The 25,871-nt window shown below is 43.2% G+C and overlaps 1 protein-coding gene across 1 annotated transcript; it reads right to left on the reverse strand.

Moving 5' to 3' along the window:
* Positions 1–865: 865 nt before the first annotated feature.
* On the reverse strand, positions 866–25,871 carry slc45a2 (solute carrier family 45 member 2). The gene is made up of 7 exons (XM_053411571.1): positions 25,329–25,871; positions 21,913–22,089; positions 15,883–16,250; positions 14,070–14,213; positions 10,558–10,681; positions 3,233–3,438; positions 866–1,087 (listed from the first exon to the last, which is right to left on the reverse strand). The coding sequence occupies exons 1-7, from the start codon at positions 25,798–25,800 to the stop codon at positions 866–868; spliced, it is 1,713 nt and encodes a 570-aa protein (XP_053267546.1). The 5' UTR covers positions 25,801–25,871.

The raw sequence follows: 25,871 nt of genomic DNA on the forward strand, positions 1-25,871 counted from the left end.
TAACTAATAAATAAAGCTCATTTGAACGTAAGCTGTAATTGCTCTGGGATTTAAAGATGTACTTACATAAGTAGTGGGGGAGCAGACCCAAGATAGCTTTATAAATAAAAATATGCCAATGTATAAGGCGGCGTGCTGCCAGAGATGGCCACTCAACTCGAGCATATAAGATGCAGCGGTGAGTGAGGGCTTTACAACCAGTGACAAACCTTAAGGCACCATGATATACAGTGTCTAGAGAGCGCAGACAGTTATCTGGGGCATTCATATACAAGAGATCACTGTAATCAAGTACAGGGAGGAAAGTGGTGGCAATCAACTTTTTTCTGGTAAAAAAAGAAAAACAAGATTTGTATAATAAATGAATTGAGTATGGACATTTTCCGGAGTTTTTCCATTTACATATAAAGGAAACGCAGCAGGAAGTATGGCAGGCAAATGCAAATCTTTTTCCTTCAATCAAATGTTTTTGTTTACAGCACATTGACTGCAGCGTTTGCCCTTATCGCCGAACGTTCATAGGTTTATCCTCTCATCCTCCTCAGCCTCCTTCATGTTCACTTCTGTTGCGTGTTAGAAACATCATCACACCCGCTCGTTCGCTGTGAATTTTCCAGATATATTCCCACTGTATTCTCACAGAAGCACACTTACACCTTTTGTGGGGCTTTTCGCGGCCGGGCCCCAAGTAAAAGGTACCGAGCCCCTCTGGAAAGTTTCAGGAGAAAATCATGAGCTAAGTGCGTGACGGTTAAAATCCAATTAAAGGAATCGATAAAAACATCAGAGGCATTTTATAGATATAATTAAGAATCTTTATTTATTAAAACAAATACCATTTAAAATACATTTTACATGAGCAGAGTCATTCCACGTATCTGATGAAGAGGGCGATGAAGATGCAGCCTAACAGAGACACGGACGAGGCCGAGAGGACCACCACTATAACGCTTCCTGCCAGGTTGACCAGGGCGCCGAGCCCCGCGCCCACGATGATCTGAGCCAGCTGGACCATGCAGGTGAGCGCGGCGCAGTCCACACCGGTGCCCCGTTGAGTTTCTTTGATTCCCTGCATCGCCAATTGTTCCTGGAAGAGGAGATGATTGGAAAAGAGGTGGAGGGGGAAGAAGAGCGATATCTGATGTTATTAATCACTCCAGTACCAGAGTGGTCCATGGCAGAAAGCAATCAGTACTGTGGGGAAATGGATTCACTGGCACCTCGGGCGATTAAATGTTGAATGTCATCACCAGCCAACTTGATTTAGCTTAGGAATTGATTGAGCACATGAGGACCCATCAAAGCTGCTATTGACATTTCTCAACACCAACCTAATTGAACTTATTGTTTTCTTAGTATGATCTTAATTGGATTATTCATTTTGCAGCAGTATTATGAGCAGCTGTCAGTTGCCAATTATCCCATACTGTTCTGAATGGGAGTAACTTTGTATAAAATGGCAAATTAATGAGTTCCAGTTGTCATCCAGCTAAATTAAGTTATCATTTTTTCAGAGGCCTTTAGGAAAAATTGAAAACCCCATTTTCTTCCAGATCTGGACTCACCTGATATAAAAACACACTTTGTTAAATGCCAGAGACTTGGCACAGGGAGTTTTAAACATGAGCTCCACAAATTATGTTGGGAACCACGTCTCCTGCAAACCTCTGCTGCCAAAATTGTTGCAGTCAATAATAGCCTCTAGTATGGTGCTCCCAGTGTGTCAAGTACACTGGGAATAAACTGGTCCATAGCTTTTGTGACCAAAATTGAAATCTGGATGTATTTGGGCTCAGCGTGCGAATGGGCAAAAACAATTTTTTTAAGTTTACTGCTATATAGTCAAATATGTATATGTTGCATTGTAATGTTTCATAGATCTTTAGGTTGAATCCATATTTAATATAAATTTAAGCATTACATGATCATTAAAAGTTTGCATGTGAAATCTTTGTCAACTGTGTCTTACTCACTTACTCTCTTTTAAATATAAAAATGTCTATTAGGTCTTTTCCTCATTCTCCTCACCTATATATTTGAGTTGTGCAACTGTGATTTTCCCATGGGATTAATAAAGTATCCATCTATCTATCTATCTATCTATCTAACGCTTACATCGTAACACCGTTCATTATATGTCATTTGATGGTTGTTATAAAACCTGTTTTCCTGGACAACATCATTATCGCTGGTTGAATTATCTTAGTGTAATAAAGTAAATTGGCTTATAGGGGCTATTAACTATTTTTTTAGATATGAAGGTAATTTGAGCCATCTCAATGAATTACTCTTCAGTCAGGGAACATAATTATGAATAATGACTTTTGTTGCTCTGGAGGGAGTTCTCCAGGGTAATCTCCACTTTGTGTTGAGACTCAAAGCCAGGAAGGGACTTGTGACAGACAGCCTCCAGTTGCATTGTGGGAAACCTATGGGAAACCTGAACCCTTAAAGTACAAGGAGTATTTACAAATGAAAAGCATTGGAATGGGTATACATATCCTGCACGCCTGCTGTATATATCCAGATCAATGGCAACTTTTGCTTGGTTAATCCAAATAAGATGTAGGCTGTGTCTCTAATGATATTTGCTGGATCCTTCCATATGATTTTTTCAATCATAGTTTGAAGCCTACTCTATATAGGATGTAAATGCTTTGTTAATTATGAAAATGATTATTTGATTTTTAAAATAGTTGTAAATTAATCCACAAATCATTGCACTTCTAGTAGACATTGTTATATGGCTCCCTTTTCTTGTATTATCTGTAGTGTTATGTGAATCAACACCTTTGACTACAGGCTGCCTCCTAGTAAACACCCTTTAGAAATAAACTGACTGACAGTCATGGGTGAAAATTCAAAGGTTCCCTGCTGAGCTTTTTGTCCCTTGCTGCACCTTGCAACGTTCTTTGATGCTTTTTAAGAGTGGAACCTTGGTTTGTGGTTTGTTTGATGCATGTTGACCTAAACGTGAATGTACAGTCCTGAGGATTTTTGCTGGGTAACAGTGAATATAAATATAACATTGTTTGTTTTTAAGAAATCGCCGCAGGCCACTGTCACACTGAAGAAGGCTTAGTCTAAACACCTATGTATTTTTCCTCTATGCTAAAATATCTCATTGAAAACCAGGGCTCATCCTAACTAATCTGAGAGTTCTCTTTATGTCTTTGGTTGTCTTTTGATCTTTTGCATCTAAACCTTGAAAAAAAATAAAGCATCTCTTTACCTGCTCTTCACGCTGATACTCTGCTATGAGGTTGAATGGGATGGTGTAGAGCGTACTGGACATGACACCGAACACGGTGCACAGGATGAGCGTGGCAATGATGTTGGGGAAGAGGCCAATCAGGCTGGTGCCCATACCGAACACAAAGTAGCCCATGAAGTATAATCCTTTCAGGCCGATGTATGGGAGAAGCCAACGCTGCACATCTGAAAACACACAAACACAGAGGAGGTCACTTTTACGGTGTTTAGACTGGTTGGCTTCACCTGGGCCCAGTTTAAACAGAAACTAAACAACCATTAAACAAATGCAGAACCTAAGGGTTAAGGGAACCTAACCACAGGAGGGTTTATGACTCAGCAGTTTACTAATTGTCAGTCGGCCTTCCGCTTTGAGGTCTTGACTTTACAGTTTGCACAGCAACTCAATACATTCCACAAAGTGCTATCCATCCATCCATCCATCCATCATCCATCCATCCATTGACCCAACCCGCTTATCCTTTGAGGATCCTTGAGGGCTGGAGCCAATTCCAGTTGACATTGACTAAGAAGTAGTCTCGGCTTGTCTAGTACATCATGTGAAAATCACTGTCACCTTGAACCAGCTCAGAAATAAAGCAGTTTGGCCTGATAGTCTACATGAGAAAAAAAAACAGAACGATCATATATTCGTATTAAACAGCCAAATCTGATATGACTGACAAAGGTAGGGATGCACCGATATGGAAATTCTTGGCCGATACCGATATTTAAAATAACAATCTGGCCGATAGCCGATACCGATACCGATATTTGTTTATTTTCTTTTTGTTGTTATTCATTCACCCTTTTGTGCCAGAAAAATAATTAAATAATTATTTAAAAAGCACTATTCATCACTCTTATCTTTTAATGGGTTAGGGTTAGGTTTAATGACACAAATTGAATCAGATTTATGAAACAATCTCTGATTTAACTAAACTTTATTTAACAGAGACATATTAGGCCCATTTTACCGCAAGTTGAAATGGTTCCTTGGGATCTTAATGAAATGTCTGTAACATATTTTGGTCAAAATACCACAAGGATAATTTAAAACAGCACCTTTTTACCCTGTCTAAAACAGCCCTGTTAAAGTATCATTATAGAGAACGCTCTTCTCATTGATTTACGGTAGCAGTATTGCCCGTTTATTAAATGTGTTACGGCTTCTGTGTGTATGACGTATGTTGTCAGTTCCCTAGTCACCTGTGCATGAGACGGATGAATAGAGCCGGTGCACATGAGAATAAATTACTTAAACAGACGCTACGCTCATACTTTTTACGCCAAGTTACACTGCGTGAGTCAAGATAACTTAAGCCCTCCTCAGTTTTACCTGTTTTGAGTGTCGGCCAGAAATCACATCGCGTCAACACCCACCGTGGCCCTTCGCGATGCTTGTTTTAATTAAACAGTCGGATTCCCCTGGTCCGCACCAGTTCTCAGTCAGCTGCTAGGCGCCAGCCGGAGGGTTCCCCCAGCGGTCGCCGTAGCTGAGGTGATCCGCGAGAAGGGCCCGACACGCGTCCAGAGTGGCCGCCGCTGACCGCGTACCCAGTCCCCTCCCCGCCTTCCGCGCCGGCGCCGTGAGGTGCCACCAGGGGTGGACTGGCCATCTGGCATACCGGGCATCGTCCCGGTGGGCCGTTGACCCAATGTGGGCCGGTCTGGTCCGCTATGTTTTTTTTTCTCTTCTTCCTCTCTAAATTCCCTCCAATTGGGCCGGCCAATTGGCTACAGATGGCTAGCAGTGTGTTGCCAGCATCGACACATATTATTGGTCTATTGTTTGTCATTGTCAATCAATCATGGGCTGACAGGCTCAGAGAGCCCTGACAGTGCTGTCAATCACAACACAAACCAGGGTGGGGCGGGACCTCACGGCATTGGCGGGGGGAGTCGCGGGACGGGCTGCTGCTGAGACAGAAACTTAAAATGGATAATAAGAGTAAAAAACGCCCGGGTGGCGCTGAGAAGCATCGGAAAAAAAAGCTGAAGTCTCTGGAGGTGGAGGCTGCTACATGTGCCAAATTGACGGACCTGTTTGGTGCCGGGTTCACCAGCCCAGCAGCAGCAGGTGCGCCGGGAGACGAGCGAGGAGGACTCGACAATGATGAGCGAGTGGAGGCAGACATGGTAAGTAACGTTGGCCTGGCGCTGGCTAGGCTACATTTGTTAGACATGTCCAAAACAAAGTAGAAAACGTTTTTGATTTGGTTTTAATTTGCCGAAATGTGATATTATGGGTTATTATTGTTCAGATGATTTAGCTAAGCTAGCTAAGAGCTGCTAACGTCGTTTACTGTTGCCATAGCAACAGTAAACTTTCTGAGCTGTAAATAGAGATGAGAGTGCTTATATGTTGATCCTTAATGGTGTGATCATGTACACTAAATGATCAATTATTCTCCATTACAGGTTGTTGTGATATATTTGAGGAGTCGTTCTCCCTCTCTTTTAGATGTGGACATTTGGGACCACTGTTAGAATTTGGTAAGTTTATCATGTACTTTTTAATGTATAAGTTCATACTTCATAATTATAATAATTTTCAAAAGGTTTTAAAAGAAACACACATCCAAAAAGTTCTCAACTCTAGGTGCAGGACAGAGGAAAACATTTTCTTTATTTTTCAGACATTATAATGTATCCATGTCCTTCTCAGGTTGACCACTTGACATGTGAGAGCCTGAGGAGTTCTTTTCCAGACACAGGTAGAGCTGGCACTCACCCTGGGCCTGCCCTTTTGGGCTGGGCTTCAGCTGCAGATCTAAAGGCTGCTTCCAGGGGCATGGGGCCCTCAGCCTTTGTTTTTCTTTGCTTCTGCACTTTACAACATACATTAGGGCTGCCGTGATTCGTCGACGTCATAGATTACGTCGACGCGGAAAATGCGTCGACGGCAATAAAATGCCTCGACGCATTTAAAAAAAAAAAATTATGAATTTAACTTTTCGATTTCTAAAAGATTTCATTTCAATTCATTATAACAAATGTTCTTCTTTCAATATCCCTACGTAATTGCTGCGTGCATTACGTCAGTCGTTTTCGGCACCAGTCAACGCTGAACGCACCAGTTTTAAAAAATCATGGCGGAGGCAGCAGAGTCCGACTTGGTTCCGAAACGTTTCCAAAGACCCAAGGCTTCAAAAGTATGGGAGTACTTCAACGTATCACCAAACGATAAGGTGGTTTGTAGACTGTGCAAACTTTCGATGGCATACCACAAAAGCACCAGCGCTATGCACGAGCACCTGAAGAGAAAACACACCGGCGCTATTCTGGAAGATGGACCGCCAGAAAAGGCAAAACCACCGTAAGTCGACTTTCACCGATGTCATTGGCCGATGTTTGTACATTTGTATTTGTGGTTAAACCGCTGGGCCCGTGCCGCGGCTGGGGGAGCAGTCGCCCCGGCGCTGCGGAGGGGAGAGCGCCCGGGGCGACTGCTCCCCGGGCGCTCTCCCCTCCGCAGCGCCGGAGGCTCGGTGTGCCTCAAGTATTTTGGGGAACAGCCTCCGCCTAAAAGTACAGATCCTCTGCAGTGGTGGAAAGCAAATGAGGCAAGGTTTCCCTCTCTGGCTGTTCTGGCAAAGACTTATTTGTGTGTACCTGCCACATCAACACCTTCCGAGCATCTCTTCTCCGCAGCTGGAAACATAGTTTCCAAGAAAAGAGCTAGCCTGAGTCCAGAGCATGTGGACATGCTGACATTCCTACATTATAACACACATGTCTAACTGACGTTAGAGTCGGATTTTGAGCTGGACACCATTCTTTATTATACTTTAAACATGTTGCACTTTGTTTAGTATGCAGACGTAACTTTTTTATTTTGATAAGGGGTTAAACTTTGATATCTTTTTGAGTTGCACTGTTGACTTAACTTATAAGCCCTCTTTTTTATTTATTTTTATCACGTTGGAGTTGCTAGTTTAAACCTACAGTTTTGCACTTTGATATTTGAGCCTGTTTACATTTTGTTTTGTGCTGCATTATATGATGACATACAGTTTGTTGTTGTCAAAATAAAGTTAACTGAAATGAAATGGCCAATTTGATTTTTTCCGAGGAAAATTAGTCGTTTAGATTAATCGACTAATCGATAAAATAGTCGTCAGATTAATCGATAGAAAAATAGTCGTTAGTGGCAGCCCTAACATACATCACACCTTATTTTCACACATCCAAACACTGTTAACACCACTGACGCGTAACATATTTTACATATCCCACTACGTATTTAGAGCTATCTTGATTTGGGGTTAAATAAATTTACTTTTGGCTTGAGAGGTTTGTGTGTGGCCTCCCTTCTTGTTGCCATCTTTGAGCTAGGTGGTAACAGTAGTATGCATGAGAGAAGACGCCGCGAGATTTGTGGACTTCTATGTGGTGTCCGCTGATAATGTAGTGGGCTGGTCTGGACAGACAATGCCAGGGCTGCATTTTTGTCCCAGTCCACCCCTGGGTGCCACCGGATGAGGACCTCCCGGTGCCGCACACTGAGCCTCCGGCGGCGCGGAGAGGAGGGCGACGGAGCGACTGCTCCCCCAGCCGCGGCACATGCCCAGCGGTTTTACCACAAATATGAACATCGGCCAATGATATCGGTGAAAGTCAAGTTTATTACCGATAAGCCGATATCAGTAAACGAGGCGAATATCGGCCGCTACCGATGTTCGGCCGATATATCGGTGCATCCCTAGACAAAGGTCTTCATCAGGTATATATTCCTGTAAGAGACCACTGCAAGACAGCAATTTACATATTTATATTTTCACAGGAAGAACAACCGTTCACGTGTGGTCTCACGTGTGTTTCAAAAAATTCCAGGTCGACTGGAGGTCTCAAGACTGATGATTTGAATTGTCAACTTTCAGGGGGCAGCTGTAGTCCCTTATCGCCCACAGGGTTTACCTCCTGCGTTAAGCCATGTTTGGTTTATGGTAATTTAGTTTAACAGACACATAAATATTTCAGTACAGCTGAGTACGGGGCCCCTCATATACGGCCCCGGACACATTTTCTGATCACACTGCGAAAAGAATGTGGTCACATGTGTCCAAGATCACCTCTGAATGTGATCTAAAACCTCTTTTCAACTGGCCTAAAAACCCACTAACACAGTGACATCTGGCTTTTTACTGCAATGGGATATGGATGGATACAATCATCCTCAGCTCCCAGGTCAGTTGACTCTGCGGTCAACATAGGTTTCAATCTGCTCTGGCTCTAATCGACGGTGATAGAAACAAGACACCCTGGAGTGTTCACTAACTTCTTCTTTACCTTGGCAGTCTAGACGCTGCACCTTTTCCAGCACAGCGTTATGACACATATTGAACTCCCGGGCATTGGCGCGTAAATAGCCGTGAACGTTTGTGTTCTTATTTTTATGTGCGTCTCCTGCACAACGTTGCACCGTGCAAGATGCAACTCTGGCAAAAGCTTTTCAGTTTCTGGCAAGTATATGACATCGAACATGATTCATCAGTAAAAAAAAAATACATTGGGGCAAACTCCTGCTGTGGAAATGGGAAAAGAGTCAATCACATTTTTTTAGTGAGTTTAGTGCATAAATCCACTTATTATGGTTTTAAAGAGATATGAGTGATAAAGTCTCAAATACGTCCTCCATGCGTCTTGGGTGTGTTCCCAACTTAGAGCTGTGATCAGATCACTCAGGACTGATGTAATACGTCTCTTGGATGACTGTGATATTTAATGACGCCAAATACATAATTCAGGGAATTAGATTTGGTCTTTTTTTAGCAATGCACCTCTCTGAGATGTTGCCATACTGTTGAAGTCCCTGCGCATGAAAGCTGACTGGACGTGTTATTGACTGTCTAGAGTAGCAACAAAAACTTCAGCAACCAGACTATAAATAGAGCCAGATCCCCCCCCCCTCAGGTGCAGCATCAATGGCTTCATTATTTGTCCAAACTGTTATTTTCCTTACTTTCTCACAATATAGCCATTCTGTTTGGACTTTAAATCAATACATGTCAGCCCTCCTCTGGGAAAACGTCTTTCATTCAAGCAGCGACTGCTAATGGCTGGCTGACGCATGTCCTGCAAGAAGAGAGGTAAGTGATTGTTGCCCGTAGCCACAGAGTTTCCCCACACAAGCTCATCTTCCTTCACAGGAGCAAATGATGTGGCTGCAGGATGGGCTGATTTTAATTAAGAGTGGCTTTAATGATCAATGCGGAAACAACCACCCACACCATTCTCCCGCCACTCAGCCACACAATGGCAAGAACAATCATTTGAGTCTCTTTGAATGATTTGGTTTTCTGTGTGAGGTGGTCACGAGCACAATGTGATTGCGATGATATCGTGCCCTTTTTTTTGTCTTCTTGGAACATTCACATCGCTGGTGGAGAAAGAGAGAGAACCCGAGGATTCAATAACAGCTTGAATCTAATTTTGATCAGTGGCTTCTAGCAGTCCCTTCTCCGGAGCCGATCAGACCCGGACGGTGTTCAGAGGGAATATTGAGCCATTCGTCTTCCTGACAGAACAGCTGGAGGTCCTGCAGGATCTGACTCCACATGAATGATTTTCTTTGTGTTAAATCAGTAGATTTGCATCTACTGAGCATCAGTTGCTGGACAACCTCCCTGACATTGTGCTGTAAAGCCATTTTCAGACATGATCCCATGATCATATATGAAGAACGCAGCAGGGGGTTCTCTGGGATAGATGCGTTCACAACAAAGGGAAAATCTTGCGTGCTAGACATTTTACGAGGTGGGCTGGCAGAAAAAGCAGCCCGAAATCAGGATGCTCTTTTCACCGTACACTTCCCTTTTGAGGAGATATCTTCATGTTGATGCCCCCCCCCCTGCTCTTTTTTTACACCATCGGTGGTGTTTTCTCTTCCCAACCATTTAACCCTTAGTTTCAGTCCACAAAACGTGTGTTCCCATCAGTGCTGCAGAGCGTCGCTTCCTCTTTAATGTCCAACCATGTGACCATACTAACGGTCTGCGTGGCCTAGAACAAACTGATTAGAGATGCTCACCAGCTCATCTGATTCTTTTTTAAGTCTTTGGTTGTTTTCCTGGCTTTTACCCCACATTTGCATATTCTTTTCCAACCTTCAGTGTGCATGCTGGAATCACATATCAATCAATCAATCAACAAAAACACATTTATGCATGTCATGAATTCAATTAGTGATATTGCATTGATACATTTGAGAGCATTAGATAAAGAGCGAGTCATATTTTGAGCCAAATTTCCATATAAATAGAGGTAATTCCACATCCGTTCACTTGTTGCACGTGTACTTACAGGAGTAGAGAGCTGACGACACAGCGTTTATACACAGTCCCCAGCAGCCCACCTCTACTCCTCTCTCATATGTGACATAGGCTGTCGAGTTGTGCTCTGCGTAAGGGTTTCCCTTGTATACAATCTGCAAAAAAGAGGAAAGAAGAAAGTGGTCATTTCCAGAGGAGAAACAGTAAAAAGACTGCTATTTACATTCAGTGTCATTACTTTCAATTACTGGTACTGGTACAGAGGAAGAAAGCAAGCGTCTGCAGCACATTGGATTAACAAGGGGATATTTCAGAGGACAGGAGAAATACATTTTAATCTTGAGTTGCACTAGTTCTTGAAAACAGAGCTGGGTCGCAGCAGAGTTAAATTACTGTGTAATGTGAAATGCATGGTGCTGTTTATGCGGTGCAATAACAAATAAGAACACACAAGAGCATATACACTATATATATGTGTATATAAATAATACATTACTGCAGTGTAACAGAGAAAAAGAAAGATTGAAGTGTGAAGAAGGTTGCTTCCACTCTACAGGGTTTTTCTTTATTGTCTTGAGGCAAAGAATGAGACATTCTTTTTAAATCTGACCCCAGAGACCTATTGACCATTGTCAAGTGCACAAACCTGAAAGTTTTATATGTTTGAGGAGTTTGTATGTTCTCAATGTGTTTGCGTGGGTCTACTCTGGCTTCCTCCCACAACACGCTAAGCTGCATATTGTGGGAGGAAGCCAGAGCATTGGAGACTCCCAGTCGCCGTAGCTGTGAATATTTGTTGTCCAACACGTTTAATGTACAATGTCCAAGTTTTAGCCTTTTAGTGTTGAATCCTGTCACTGAACCTATATCAAATACCGGAACTGCATTATTTGTTGGTACCTTACTCTTATAGGGACATACACTAAAAGTTATATTATAGAGTACTACAGCTGCTTTAAAGCCAGATAATCATGAAAGCTGACATCTAACCACTGAGCTTCTCATATAAATATTGGCCGTCTTTTTTTTTAACCGACTGGAGGCGCATTCCCTTTAACTCAACATGGGAGCCACCTGCTACATATTTCTTATCCATGATAACAAGGTCTCTGTAATTTCAGATTTTGAGCCGGTGCATTAGGTGTTAGTGAAGCGTGGCATTGGCTGTTGCGTCGCAGCGTGAAGTGCATCCTTTGATCAGCATTCAAACTGTGACACCCTGCAGCATTTCTCCTTATTTTACGTCAACAGAGGATTACACATACATAAAGGCAGCCCCCCCCTCCCCCACACCACCACCACCACCCTGCTCCACCTATCTCCCGCCACAGAAACAGGGATTAATGGAGCATGTCACTCACATTTCATCTCATTTCATTGTGTCACTTTGCCTCATGAGTCGTGTTAAGGGACGACAAATAATGATTATCTCATAAAGTTCGGCTGTTAATAATTAGTTCATTGTATTAAATACCTGAATTCTAGTGGAAAATTACTCGATAACAAATAAAATAATTTAACCTGCACATTTGAGTTGATGGAAACACTCCAGATTCAGCTCTTCTCCTCGGGGCTGCTTCTGTGCTTAGGAGAAACATCTGCTCTCAGATTTCTCCTCTGATTGACAAATTCTCTGGTTGTCGACAAATTAAATTGTCCACCCCTCGTCTCCTACGCATGTCAGCAGTTGCGTGATTGTAAGATGCAGAGTTTAACTGCACAACAGCTGTTAGCAAACACAACAAGGTCGGCAACGCACGCATTTGATTATTCAAGTCGCGTTCTACACTGGTAGCCGAGGCTAATTTCACCTTCTTTCCTCCAGAAGGGGATCATGTGATAGGATGAAAACACCCAGTCAGCAAGTGGTTATGAGCGTCCAGGTCTTCTTTCCCAAACATCCCCTGACTAAAACTCTAAACGGGAACAGCAGCATTTCCAACTACTCGTACTACGTATCTGTAGCAGAGTTTAAGGGTTTTCGAACCAAAAAGTAGTAATAGGGATGTAGCCTGACACTCCAGCTTCTACAGCAGCGTTGAGCACACTATACGTCCCTGTCTGGTGATGGGGGGGTTGCCACCTCGCTGACAGCCATCCAGCACTTCATCTATCGGCTGTGCTGTCTGAGCGGGGCACACAGAATCATCAAGGCCTGGAGCAAACCAGCACTCAGCCTGTTCGTCAGACAGAGACGGAGTCACCCAACCGCAGCATCTCATTTAGAAACAACCGGTTGATGAGGCGCCTCTATACCTGCAGGCCTTCAGGCTCCTGATTAACCACAATCAACACCTCAGTGAGCAGCTTATCTCACCCCCTGATGTCTTGGTTACTGCACCTGCATGCTATGAAGGACTCAGATGAGACCATGTGCAATCCCACTGTATATAGAATCCTTTTGGTGCCTCATTATGTATTTCTTACTTTTTTGAGATAACGCCTGTTTCTATTATTAACGATCTTTTTCTTCTGTAAGGTTATGGTCAGCTGTTCAAAACACCCCCAGGTTATTGTGGTACAGTTGTTGAAATGTTCAAATGTAAAATTCAGATGCCTTGTGAAATTTGAAAGATCGTAACTAATGATCAAGTTCATGATTAATCAATGAGTTGTTTTATCTATCAGGCGTTAGGAAGTTTAATCTTTCTGTCAAGTGCTCAGCCTGTGTGTGTGTGTGTGTGTGTGTGTGTGTGTGTGTGTGTGTGTGTGTGTGTGTGTGTGTGCGTGTGTCAGGCTGTGTGTGGTCGCCTGTCCCCCAAAACTCCTCCGGTCTCTATGCCATCCAAATATAGACCAATCCAGCCTTCACCTCATCGCCAACGTCGTTCAAACTCGTGGTTAAACGCTTCTGTGTTTTCTGTCTCCTAACATGAATTTAGCATGTTCAGGATTCCTTCAGCCGGCCAACACATGGCCACATGGCCGGCCAACACATGACCACATCCATATGAACAGGTTTTGGTTTCAAATGGTATTTTAAAACCAAAATCATCAGGGACTTTAGCTTCACACCATTGCATATTCACTTGGTTTACACCTTTTCAGCTGTTGTTAAATCATTGTGTTTTTCCTTCCCTTCTCTCCACTACCTCTCATTGAGTCCATCCTTTTTGTAAAAGCTGAACATGAGTCTTGAAAATGTTTCTTTCAGCCCTCTAATGTGCGTGGGTATAAAAAAATCCTATAACAGTTTCTCAAAGGAGCCATAGGTGACACTTTGAAGTGTCTACTTTGGTCTGGTCCAAAAATATTCCCTTTACAACGTGGAGGAATCACACTCTGGAGGCTGACACAAGCACAATGCATTTTTAATTAACTGATTATAAAAACTAAATTCATGAGCCGGAAATGACAGCGACACTACTGACAGCAATTCACTTCAAGTCTCTTGGAGTGAGTGGAAAATGAGCACTGATTAGGAGCTTCACACAGAACACAAACAGGCAGACGGGCCATTTGTCTTTGTCACAAACGGCTTTGCTCCTTTTGATTAAATGTGTCCATGACCCTATGCTGCAGACGCACACACAAAATCAGTACCTGTCCCATGAAATCGGTGAAGAAGAGCATGTTGCAGAGGAAGGCCGTCCATCCCAGTAGGTGACTGACACACAGGCAGCGATAGTGGCTTGGCATGTTCATGATGGCTTTCATCATCGACCGAAATGTCATCCTCTTCTGCGCCTGCAGGTAGACACGCAAACATCACACACATCACTGCCAAGAGCAACAACACTAACAGGATTATTTAACAATTATTTATTATATGGATATATATGGATAAATCAGCCCTATCTCCTAGCCCCTATAACTTTACTGGTATTTACATGGCAAGCTGCGCTTAATCACACATCTGACGACAGCTAAATCAAAACACTGTCTGCCCCCTCAAGATCTTCAGCAAAGGAATGAGCGACGATCTCCGATGACTCACACTGAGGATGTCGCTCAAGGGTCGGAAACAGTATAATAAAGGATTAAGAGGCAAACTTAAAATGCCGAAAAAAATGTCGACAATAAATCCCTCTGAGACAATCAATCATGAATCACAAATCACCCAGAAAGTCTTTTTGATTTGTGTAGCACTAAATTAATAGAAGGAAGAGGACTATCAAAGATAAACGATGATCTGTCAGAGATGATTCATCTTAAGTCGTAAGATCCAAACTCCTCTGGTAAACTCTTCTCTTTATAGTGTTTATTGAAGCTCAGCCGGAAGGGATTGATGATTGAGTTTATAGAATAAAAAAGATGTAATATATCAGTACACGCTGACTAATTCCATGCATAATGCAGGAAATTGTCTCGCTGGGTTACATCCTCCATTACGACATGAAAGATTCAGCAGGTTATTTCAGGAGTTTCGTCTGCAGGGAAAAGCCTCATTAACCACTTGAACTTGGAAAACCCCTAATATTCACATTTCCACCTGTGAGCGGCTTCAAACTTGAGAATATTTTTGGTGGTGGAGATAGTGAGACGGCTCCTATGGCCTTGGCCCTATTTTCAGAAGTTCAGGGTCCCAGGAGGATGGATCCTAATGGTTTTGGTGATTCAATGGTTTGACATCTGGTGTTTCTTGTGAGAAAAATTCCTGACAAATGAACCAAGTTCAATCAGGGCTGCCGGGTGTTTATGGCAATCCAATCAGATTCCGCCATGATCTCAATAAGCCAATCACGCTGTTGCTGCCAAACTTGAAATCTGATCTCTCTCTCTCTCACTGTCGGCTGTAATGGTCTAAAGGGATCTGTCTGTATTTACCTTCACAGGACAGTTGGGTCTGTATTTACTTTCACAAACAGATTAATACATTGCAGGCACAGGCGTCAGGGACAGTTAACTTGCCCAAGGACACTACGGCGTGCAGAAGTAAATCCCACTCCACCTCCTGAGCCCCAACCGCCAGCTGTCCTTTCAGTGATTCACTGCGACCCTCCTAGGTCCCTTCAACTCCCGCCAGTGTCTGGACCCCAGTAGGTTTATTAGATAACCTGGACATCTCGAGGGAGTCTCAACGACCAACAAACTCTCATTCACCCTTGCTTATTCTCCATGGCAATAAAGTTTTCTATTTTTCAATTGAAGTCTCTCCTGTTTGAAGTATTGGATTGATTGCAATGGAAATTTACACAGACATCTGTGTTCCCCTCGGCGTGACTCCCTATCGTCCCTGTGTCAGGACTTCACACTACTACACTGCACGTCCGTTCTCTGTCCTTTCCCTGTACATGCAATGCATTTCTATGACCAGGGTGAGCAGTAGTTCAGAAAATTGAATGACGAGTTAGACTTAAAGAAGAATTCAAATATTTTTCCTCCAGAGTAAATGTTCACCCTGCACATCACATACCTCTTTGTTTGGCTGCTTGGCACTGGAGGTGACAGAGTTGGCTTCGCCCAGAGCAGAGAACGACCTCGGCCTAAGGTCCGGGACCGACGCCGGGGCGACGGTGGGGACGAGCTCTTTAGACATTGATCCGTAACCATTGCTGTGGGATCCCAGCGCGCGCAGGGCACTGGGAGGTGACGAGTCGGTGGCAGATGGGTCCTTGCCCAGAGCCTGCTCTGGAATACTGAAGAGGTGCACAGTGAGGAAGATGCCCCAGGTCAGCGCTGCGAAGAAGTAGATGACTTGGTACTCGGAGCCCAGCAGCTGCCCCAGCACGGAATGACCCCAGTCCATGGCGCCCACCAGGTAACCACAGGCCCCGCCCAGGCCTGGAACACACAGAGGCAGAGGTTAAAGCCCCATGCAGATAGAAAATTGCAATTATTACAAAGAGAAAATACCCCCTCAGATGCTGTTACATCCTTTATCTTCCAGTATGTTTAATAGAGGCAACTAAGGAGAGTGTGGTCCTTCACGTCAATAGAATGAGACACAGCCTCGAGGCTACATGGTGTCTGATGGCATGTTTAGTAGAATCACAATTCTGTTGTGGTGGTACCTGTCTTGTTGTTGCAGTAGCATTTCTATGAGGAAAGGTTCTCCCCAGTGTGTGTGTGTGTTTGTGTTTGTCTGGCAAGTACTATTACCTTCGGTCGATAAACTAGATCAACAGGTTTTTCGTTCCACTTTGGGGGAACAGGAATATGTAGCTAAAGCTAAAGTTGATATAGTGAAGCTTATTTTTGGATATGCTGCTATCAATCATCAGGCTTGTTATTCACATTTTCTTCCTCAAAGTTTATCTTGCAGTATTTGTAGTGTTCTTTTTGTGTAGTTGAGGCATCGTCCTTCGCAACCGTAAACAACATAAACAAAAAAGGTTAATGAAAATAATGGAGATAAAATTCAAAAAATACAAATTGGAAATAATAATGATTAAAGTGCATTTATAGTTTTGTCAAAAAAGCACTTCATTTGTTTTCAGGCAGGATGACGTGAATATTTAACCGTGGATTCTGTCATGAGTAGTTTTCTAAACCTTGTAATTACTGTTGCAACATTCTCCATTGTGATGCTCTCATAAACGCTCCCATCTTTTCTCCAGGTACTTCAGGCTCATAAAGAAATACTGATCAGCTTAACTGCTGACTTTTAATTGCCCGTTTAGCCTTCGTTCACACAAAACATTGTAGAATCAGAAAGCAAAGTGAATGTTATTTTTTTAAATATTATTTACAGTGAATGAAAAAATATAAATGACACGTAGTAGAGCACATTCATCCTCAAAGGCCAAACATTTCACCAAATGTATCTCACTATTATCATAGAAAAATAAAAGGAAGGCATGAATTACTCTGATGATCTGCAACAAACTGTTCTAACTCATAGATCAAAATAATAAATTAATGGGATAAAACACAAAAACGAAATCAAGGAAAATGAATATTGGAAAAATGTTGAGGACACTGAGGAAAAGGGTTAAAGTCAGAGGTTTATGGTTATGGGAAAGTGTGTCAAAATGTTGAGGATATTGAAGAGAAATATTGATGGCATTAAGATTTTTTTTTTTTTTTTGAAATTGAGGAACAAGGTTAAAGAAATTGAGGGAAAAAGGAAGAAAATGTTGAAAAAAACGTGGGTGAAAACTTGAGCTTCGCGGTCGATGTATTTGATTGATAGAGCGATTCATCAAACTGTTGTCTCCTGAGCAGATACAGGCCTCTACAGTCCGTAACTGTCGGGTATTTTTCTACACTCCAGCGAGTGGCAGGCAAAGTAATAACCCCCTCAGAAGTCCCGCTTCACTTGCCTCCGCATGACCTCCGTTTGCGTCACACACCCCACTGATTCAAGATCCGTCTCCGCTGTCTTTCTGTGTCACTGATGTCCTCTTGAGCACAAAACTTTCAGCCCCTACAATAGCTCCGACGTTTTTGTATTGCAGCGCAACCGAGCAAAACAGAGACATGGCTGTGACTCACTGTGAGAGAGGAGGAGATTTCAAATCTGATCCAGGTGCAACTGAATTTAAATAGGCCATCAAAACATCAGCAGATTCACACACCAGCAGCAAAAACTGTTTCCTGTAAAACTTAATGAAGCTCACAGTTTCCACCTTAAGTGGCTCATATACATTTATGGGTAGAATAACAAAACTTCCAAAGTTCTGGTTTTACAGTCACACAGAGTTCACACTAGCACACCCGTGAGGCTATGATCAGGCTGAATGTGCTTATGGATAATATGATTGACATGGTCTCATTGTGAATGTAGCAAGATACAATTATGGCCTTGTTTAGCATGTGCAGAGATGGTCAATCCAACTGAACTGACAATATGCAATCACCATGATGGCTAAAACCCCACAATCTCTGTTCAGACAAGCTTTTTAGCTCCATCTCAGCAATGATCTCTGTCATTTGAAACACATATTACCATTCACATGCCATTCAGATTGTCTGCTCTGCATTTGGTTGCTCAGTTCCCGAGGCTCGAAACATAATGGGGAGATTTGTAAGAGCAGGGAGTTCTTGATGAGACGGAGCTGGAAGAAAGATGTAGCAGCACTTTGCATTCAGCATTGGTGGTTGTGTTGTGAAAGATAAGACCCGATCTGGACGCCAACGTGGCAACTGCCAGCTGTTTCTGCTCGTCCATACTAAATGCAGCCGCAGAGTTTTCCAACAATAACCCGGGACCCAGCAGAATTTCCAAAAGTTCTTTGGCGGTGAGGACGCCAGGCGAATTTGAAAGTCAACCTTATTCACTTTTGTAGCATATGAGCTAATTGCTTTGCAAGGCAATGCAAGACTGGCCAGCAATGCATACACAAATTTGAACTTGCTATTGGCAACATGGAATACAGGTATACAAAAAACAGTGTGGTGGTGGGTTAGTCTGAGTCTGAACCTGCTGTGGATACATAGAGGAGATCATTACTTTATTTTCTAGGGTCCTTCTTTCCTAATTTCCCGCCTCCGACATTTCAGATACAAATAGGAACATTGGTTGAGAGAGTAAAGTTTCATTATAAACATCTGGAGGGAGCAGGCTACACAGCAGCTGATGAGTGTTAGTACGCCTACTGCAACGAGAAGTAAGCAGCGGAGTCGACGTTGAGCAGTTTGTTTACTTTCTGAGTCTTCACAGTTTGTCAGGAGCTTTGAGCGGCATCTCACTAATCACAGTCAACTCTGAAACAGAGTACGTTGCTTCCACCACAACAATGCAATCTACTGCATCTACTGTTTGTTTTCCACTTTATTCGAGAGTGTGTTGTTTCGGTTAGAGAGCAGGATGATTACACAGTCAGATTTTGTAATGTCTTTGTGTTTACGTGTGCTTTGTGCTGCTCTCAAACTGAGAGACCACGCTCTTGAATAAATAAAATAAAATATAGGGTAAAAAAAAACACAGAAGCAGGCTGATATTAACATTATCAACAGCCCTTGTTCTGAACTCTGAAAAGTTTTAACATGAGGCTGAACGTACTAGTGAACTTAACAAAGTCAGAATTTCCGGCAAATATCAAAGCAGTTCACTCAGGTGATTTATTTACTTACTAATGCATTCAAACAGTGAAGCGATCACTTCACTTTGACAATACGATAGAGTTTTAGAGGTTGAAGTCATTATGTTTTGTAGTGATTTGTTCATAAACCAAAGTATTGGACAGATTCAAAATGTGGCCAGATGAAACTATTGATACTGTCACAAATATGTCAACCTCAGGGTGGCAATAGATGAAAAGGTAACAGGATCACATACGTCTTTAAGATTGTGGTTCTGATTTATGAAAATCCATCAGAGAGATGGACCCTATTTCGGTTTAAATCAAAATGGGGAGGGGGGGGGGGGGGGGGGGGGGGATTGATGATGCCATCCAGAGAAGGATTCATGGATCTTCATGAAAATATAAAATCGTGTGTGCAAATTGGGTGAAGATCCAAATAAAAATCCCAGATGTAGTGAATGTGAAAATGGTTCCACACGTGTTCCATCTTTTGTGTCCCTAACGTGTGTCTGTAGAAAGTGACCAATGACCTGTGCGCTGTTGTCAGAGCCTGTGAAAGTATTGCTAATAGTGTTTCACAACCGGAATTTACTCCCAGAGTTCAGCGCGCTTGATTAGCCTTATGAAGAAAAAAAAACCAGTACATGAATCACTGAGTAACATACCACGGCTTCTTGCTCCCACCTCCTCAGACCTCACATGCCAGCAGTGCAGGGAGTCATGTGCCTGGCCTCTGTCTCTCTCTCTCTCAGCCCAGACCCATGACTGCAGCACATGACTAGCTCAGGGCTGGATTACAGCCTGCTCACACCACCCAGTGCCTGCTGATAGCTGAGCCAGTGCACACACCAAAAACACCAACACCAAGCAATGTACGGAATGAAGTTTTCTCAATTCTCCACGGTTTCCCCTCATTTGAAACATGCAGTATCCGTTGAGGTTAGGTGCATCACCGATGGAGTTTGAAAGGAGAATATCAAAATATGACTTTCCCCACATGACGGCTGTGTAAATCACAGAATTATGCAGCCCTCAGTTTTCTAATTGAAATTTAACAGTAATAACTCAGCTCGTTTTTTTCTGTTCATATACCTAAAAGGGGCTGATTTGGCTTGTGAAATATTTTTGCTGTTATTCAACAAAGTGGGGTGGAGTGGTTCCTCGAGTGGTCATCTGAAAAACTCTTTAAGAACAAAAAGAGAAGATACATTTGCTGTGTCTCATGACAGTTTAAGAGTCTATTTATCAACCTCACTACATGGAGGGAGGCGGGCTGATGGGTTAAACAGGGGAAAACATGTAGGCATTTATCTGCATCACAGTCGCTGGCAACTCCTCTCTCTCTAAACCCACACAATGAAGGGAGTCCCCTCAGAAAGAGTGTGCGATTCCCTGAGAGATTTATTATAAAACGAAGCTTTTATTTATTTTAAGCCGTAAAACCAAGAGGGGGTATATAATTCACAAATAAGTGTATTGGCAAGATTTCAGTGACAACCTGGATAAACAATTATCACATTCTAATGTGGAGCCGCCGGGTGCAGCAGGCAATGTCAGGAAGTGACAAGTGAAAATGTCAAAAAACACATCTCACAATGATAAAGAAAGTGACAAAACCAGAGGAGAAAACCCTGATGGAGGTTAAAGTGATTTCAAAAAAGGAGAGAAGCTGAACCTGGGAAATAATTATCTGTGGTGTCATCATGCGAGTGAGTCCTCTCACACATACTTGTCATCCTTTTAACGTACATAGATATTTATCTGCAGATTTAAGTTAATTCCCATTATTCAGGAAAAGGATTAATTCTTTATATATTTATTGGATAGATTTTAAACTACGATAATCATTCATTCTGTAAAACTGACTGCAACGTTTTATTTTGAATTCAACGTGTGTCCTCCTTTAGCTTATGGAAGAATTTTGGCTAGAATATGCCGTTAATTTTTTTTTAAAAGTTGTATTTAAATATCTGGAAATCCTCTTGCGACCCTCACTCTGTGTCTAGTGACCTCCCAGGGGGTCTCGTCATCAGTGCTCTCATCTAACTTGTGTGAAGAAAGTTACAAAAGCCCGAACTGAAGTGACCTTTGTCCTCTCCTTGACTCTAATAATTAGACAGACATGCAGCCAACACACAGACAACAACACAGTTTCTGGAAATCTTCACAGTGTGTGCTACCTCGGCCCACGTGCATGTATTCAGTCACACCAGATCCAGCTGAACTCTGAGAACGGCTACCATATGCTGGTCTTGAGTTTAATGACACGCTCCCACCTAAAAGCTGCCCACAGGGCAATATTACCACTGAAACACTCACCCAGCAAATAATGAATGCTGATTTATTCAAGGATAATCCATCAAGATGCACATCGTAAACAACCACGGAGGAAATGCTGGTCGCAGAAATAATCATAAATAATCCTAGATAAACGCAATGTGTGGCAGAGCGGCAGCAGCAGCTCTGCAATTACTGACCTGTTAGGAGCGCGTGGTAGTGCAGCCCTCGCTCCTTGTCCTGATGCGAGCACACGTCAAACAGATAGGCCTTGATTGGCCCGTCGATGAAGTCGGCAGCGAAGTCAAACAGCACGACGCCGAACATCACCACCACGATGGCCCATACCCTCCTCTCCGACCTGTCAATCACTAGAGCTGCAAAACAGAACGAAGCAGAGGATTTCAATCATAATAATAAGCTCAGCATAAATATATTCATTTTACAGAGGTGTCAAATGTTTTCAGGTGCACTGGAATGAATAATCCACATCACCGGAAACAGGAATCCCAGTGGAAACACGCAGAGACAGACAATGTGAACAGCTCTCACCCCAAAGAAACCAATTATTTGTGACAGGTGACAAAAGTAGAAGCCTGACTGAGTGATGGCCAGTCGAGTTCTCTGTTCTCTTCAACAGAACTGGAGATCGCTACAGAAATATAATCACCTGCAAAGCACATGTAAATTAAAACAAGGATTTGTCATTTTCTACATCTATACTTCTCTATTGAAACATAGAAGAGTGTGATTAATTTGCATGGGTTTTCTTGAGTCTAAATATCCTGTGGGTGTGAATGTGAGTGTGAATGGTTGTTTGTCTTTATGCCTCCATCCTGTGATTCGCTGGTGACTTGTCCTGGGTGTAACCTCTCGCTCAATGTCAGCTGGAATTGGATCCAACCACCAAGTGAATGGATGGATGGGTGGTTGCTTAGTTAGTTAGTTAGTTGGTTGGTTGGTTAGTGAGTTGGTTGGTTGGTTGTTGGGTGGGTCGGTCAGTCGAGAGCTCAGGCAGACGTTGTTTGGTTTGATGGATGGATGGATGGATGGATGGATGGATGGTTGGTTGGTTGATTGGTTGGTTGGTTGGTTGGTTGGTTGGTTGGTTGGTTGGTTGGTTGGTTGGTTGGTTGTTTGGTTGGTTGGGAGCTCAGGCAGGCGTTGGTTGGTTGGTTGGTTGGTTTGATGGATGGATGGATAGATGGATGGATTGATGGATGGATGGATGGATGGATGGATGGATGGTTGGTTGGTTTGATGGATGGTTGGTTGGTTGGTTGGTTGGTTGGTTGGTTGGTTGATTGGTTGGTTGGTTGGTTGGTTGGTTGGTTGTTTGGTTGGTTGGGAGCTCAGGCAGGCGTTGGTTGGTTGGTTGGTTTGATGGATGGATGGATAGATGGATGGATGATGGATGGATGGATGGATGGATGGATGGATGGTTGGTTGTTTGGTTGGTTGGTTGGTTTGATGGATGGATGGTTGGTTGGTTGGTTGGTTGGTTGGCAGCTCAGGCAGGCGTTGGTTGGTTGGTTGGTTTGATGGATGGATGGATTGATGGATGGATGGATGGATGGATGGATGGATGGATGGATGGATGGATGGTTGGTTGGTGGGTTTGGTTCGGCGCTCAAGCAGTCGTTGGTTGGTTGGATTGATGGATGGATGGATGGATGAAGTAGGTTTCAAGTCATGAAACTCAGTCACAATGAGTTACATCAGCACCTCCTGACACTCTTTCTATTGGAATCTGACCTATTTCTAGGAAATATACAATTTAAAGTCCTCAGAGCAAATCATGTGCAACAAGAAGCCGTTCTTCTTTTTCTCTCAGATTAGATGGAGGGGCAGCTACAACAATGCAAACATTATGCCACACATGATTCCTGCAGCATTTACGACAACCCCCCAGAAACCCAGAGAATGTAATCAGCTTATCAGGCATTCGTCAGGAGGAGGGAAATACTTTATCGTCCGTATGATGATGATAGAGACAAGTCTTTTTAATAGAAACTAAAACAAGCGCAGAACGTTTCAGAAAGTAAAAGGGACTTTTAAACAAGGAGGTTTCTTATGATCAAAGCTTTTAATTAAGGGTTCCGCGTTTGACTGTAAACAGGGCCGGATGTGATTGGCCCCTTTAGTGTCTCTGTCATGACAGTAGTTAAGAAGAAAATGTAACTTTCTAACAATAAATACGACAATTTGTTTGGAATGTTAATGTTTTATGCATTTTTTTCTATATAATTCATGATGTGGGGAGTCGCTAAAAACTAAATAGTCAACAGTAAGCAAGGAATGACTTAAACATGCACCTTACTGAAGCAGGAGTGGTGCATGGATGTTGGACATATTTGGCTGCTCTGTGTAAATCTTGGCCTCCTGATTGCCCCCGATTCATAAACATCCTTGATCCGACTAATTAATAATTTATTGTAGCCCTAAAATCACAACTAGTATACTTTGCACATTTCATTCCTAATTTTCATGTGTAGCAGGCTGTTAAAACTACATTTCGGATGATTTAAAATCATGTCCAGTAATTTTCTCTCATCCTCTTATCCTTTAATTAAAAGACACGATCAGGATATCACTGATGATGTGTTTTCAAGCCCCATGATCTCAAGTTAACACCACCAACTGTGAAAATCTAAAGTTGGCGAGACATGTGAATGTGCACTTAACTCCTCTGTGAGCCGGCGGAGCTGCTCAGCGGGAACCAAAACGGCACCACAGCGACTCTGCAGTAAATCCACTCACTTACCTTCTTCTTCTTTTCTTCGTCTTTTCCAGAACTTCATGACTCACAACTTTTTTTCTTTCTTGTGATGTCGCCCGGGGGCCCCGGCAGATTCCCATGTAACGGTTTGGGTGTTTTAAACGTTATCAGCCACTACTTCAAAGTGAAGGCACAATGAGATTTCCCCGGTCATACTTCTCCATCTATCTGCGCTGCAGCGGGCTCACAACAACATATTTAACTTCGGTCACAAGTTACCGGTACTAGCCTGCCAGAACATCACAGCCTAACATTTAACAAGTTTAGTCTTTCTTTAATTTCCCTGATGGTGTGTCTGGTCCTTCCCACAGAGAGAGAACAGACGCTGGTACAGTTCGGAGCCTGAGCCTTAAAAAGTCAGGGCGATAAGACGAAGCCCGAGGGCACAAACACAAAAGCTATAATCATTGTATCAGTGAGGGGAAAAAAACCCATTAAAATCACAGGCTTTAACGATGGTACACAATGGCAGAAACCAGCTGATGTTATGCGAGGATATGCTGACAGAAACATCAAGATAAAAAACGCTGCACATTTACGAGACAGGTCACAATTCCTTCTTTTGCATATTTCCAAGTAAGAGCAGAGTTGAAATCAAAGTGCTGTCAAATTTCCACAGCGTCTTCTACAATGTGACTGTTTCTCCGAGATGAAAAGAAATGATTAATTATTCTCTTCTTATTTCCCTTCAATCAAAGCAGCAGCCGGCTCCAAAACAAGAACACATTTTCTCATATGACAGGACAAAAAATGTACGGCAACTCCCACCATTTCCCCCGCTGTCTGGCTCTTGAAAAGACAAAAAACACTCCCACCCAATCCCAACCGATCCCTCACCTGAGACGACAGCATCTCCATTGAGGAACAGGGTGAGTCCCATGAGCATGAGGATGCCCAGGACCACGATGTAAGGCCTTCGCCGGCCCCATGACGAGCGGCAGTAGTCGCTGGCCGAGCCGATGATGGGCTGTAGCAGGAAGCCCAGGATGGGGCTGAGCAGCCACACCAGGCTGTACAGGCTGCGGGGAAGGCCCACGCTCAGAAGCACCGGCGTGACAAAGGCCGCCTCCACAGCATAGCAAAATTCCCTTCCAAACATGACCATGCCGTGAAGGATGAGGCGGCCTCGAGAACGCCTCAGGGGCTCCACGGCTCCAAAAACGGCGCTCTCGCCACTGTCCATGTAGTCCTGTTTGAAGCCAGTGTGGTCTGTCGAGTACTGGTCCAAGGAAGAGGTGATGTGTTTGCCAGGCTCCGGGACCTGGCAGGCCTGGGGCCGCACAGACTGGTCCTCTGAGAGAAGCGTCATGGATGAGAGCGGGGAAAGAGGGGTGCAAGGAGAGAGGGAGGAGGAGGGGAAGAATTAAAAAAAAGGAGAAA

This window comes from Pleuronectes platessa, chromosome 19 (genome assembly GCF_947347685.1).
Source record: "Pleuronectes platessa chromosome 19, fPlePla1.1, whole genome shotgun sequence".
In the NCBI taxonomy this organism is placed as follows: Eukaryota; Metazoa; Chordata; class Actinopteri; order Pleuronectiformes; family Pleuronectidae; genus Pleuronectes; species Pleuronectes platessa.

Coding starts and splice junctions, on each gene's coding strand:
- slc45a2 (XM_053411571.1), bottom strand. CDS start 25,800: ATGACGCTTCTCTCAGAGGACCAGTCTGTGCGGCCCCAGGCCTGCCAG. Junction 22,090..25,328: donor TGGAGATGCTGTCGTCTCAG/GTGAGGGATCGG, acceptor TCTGTTTTGCAG/CTCTAGTGATTGACAGGTCG. Junction 1,088..3,232: donor AGTATCAGCGTGAAGAGCAG/GTAAAGAGATGC, acceptor CTCCTCTTCCAG/GAACAATTGGCGATGCAGGG.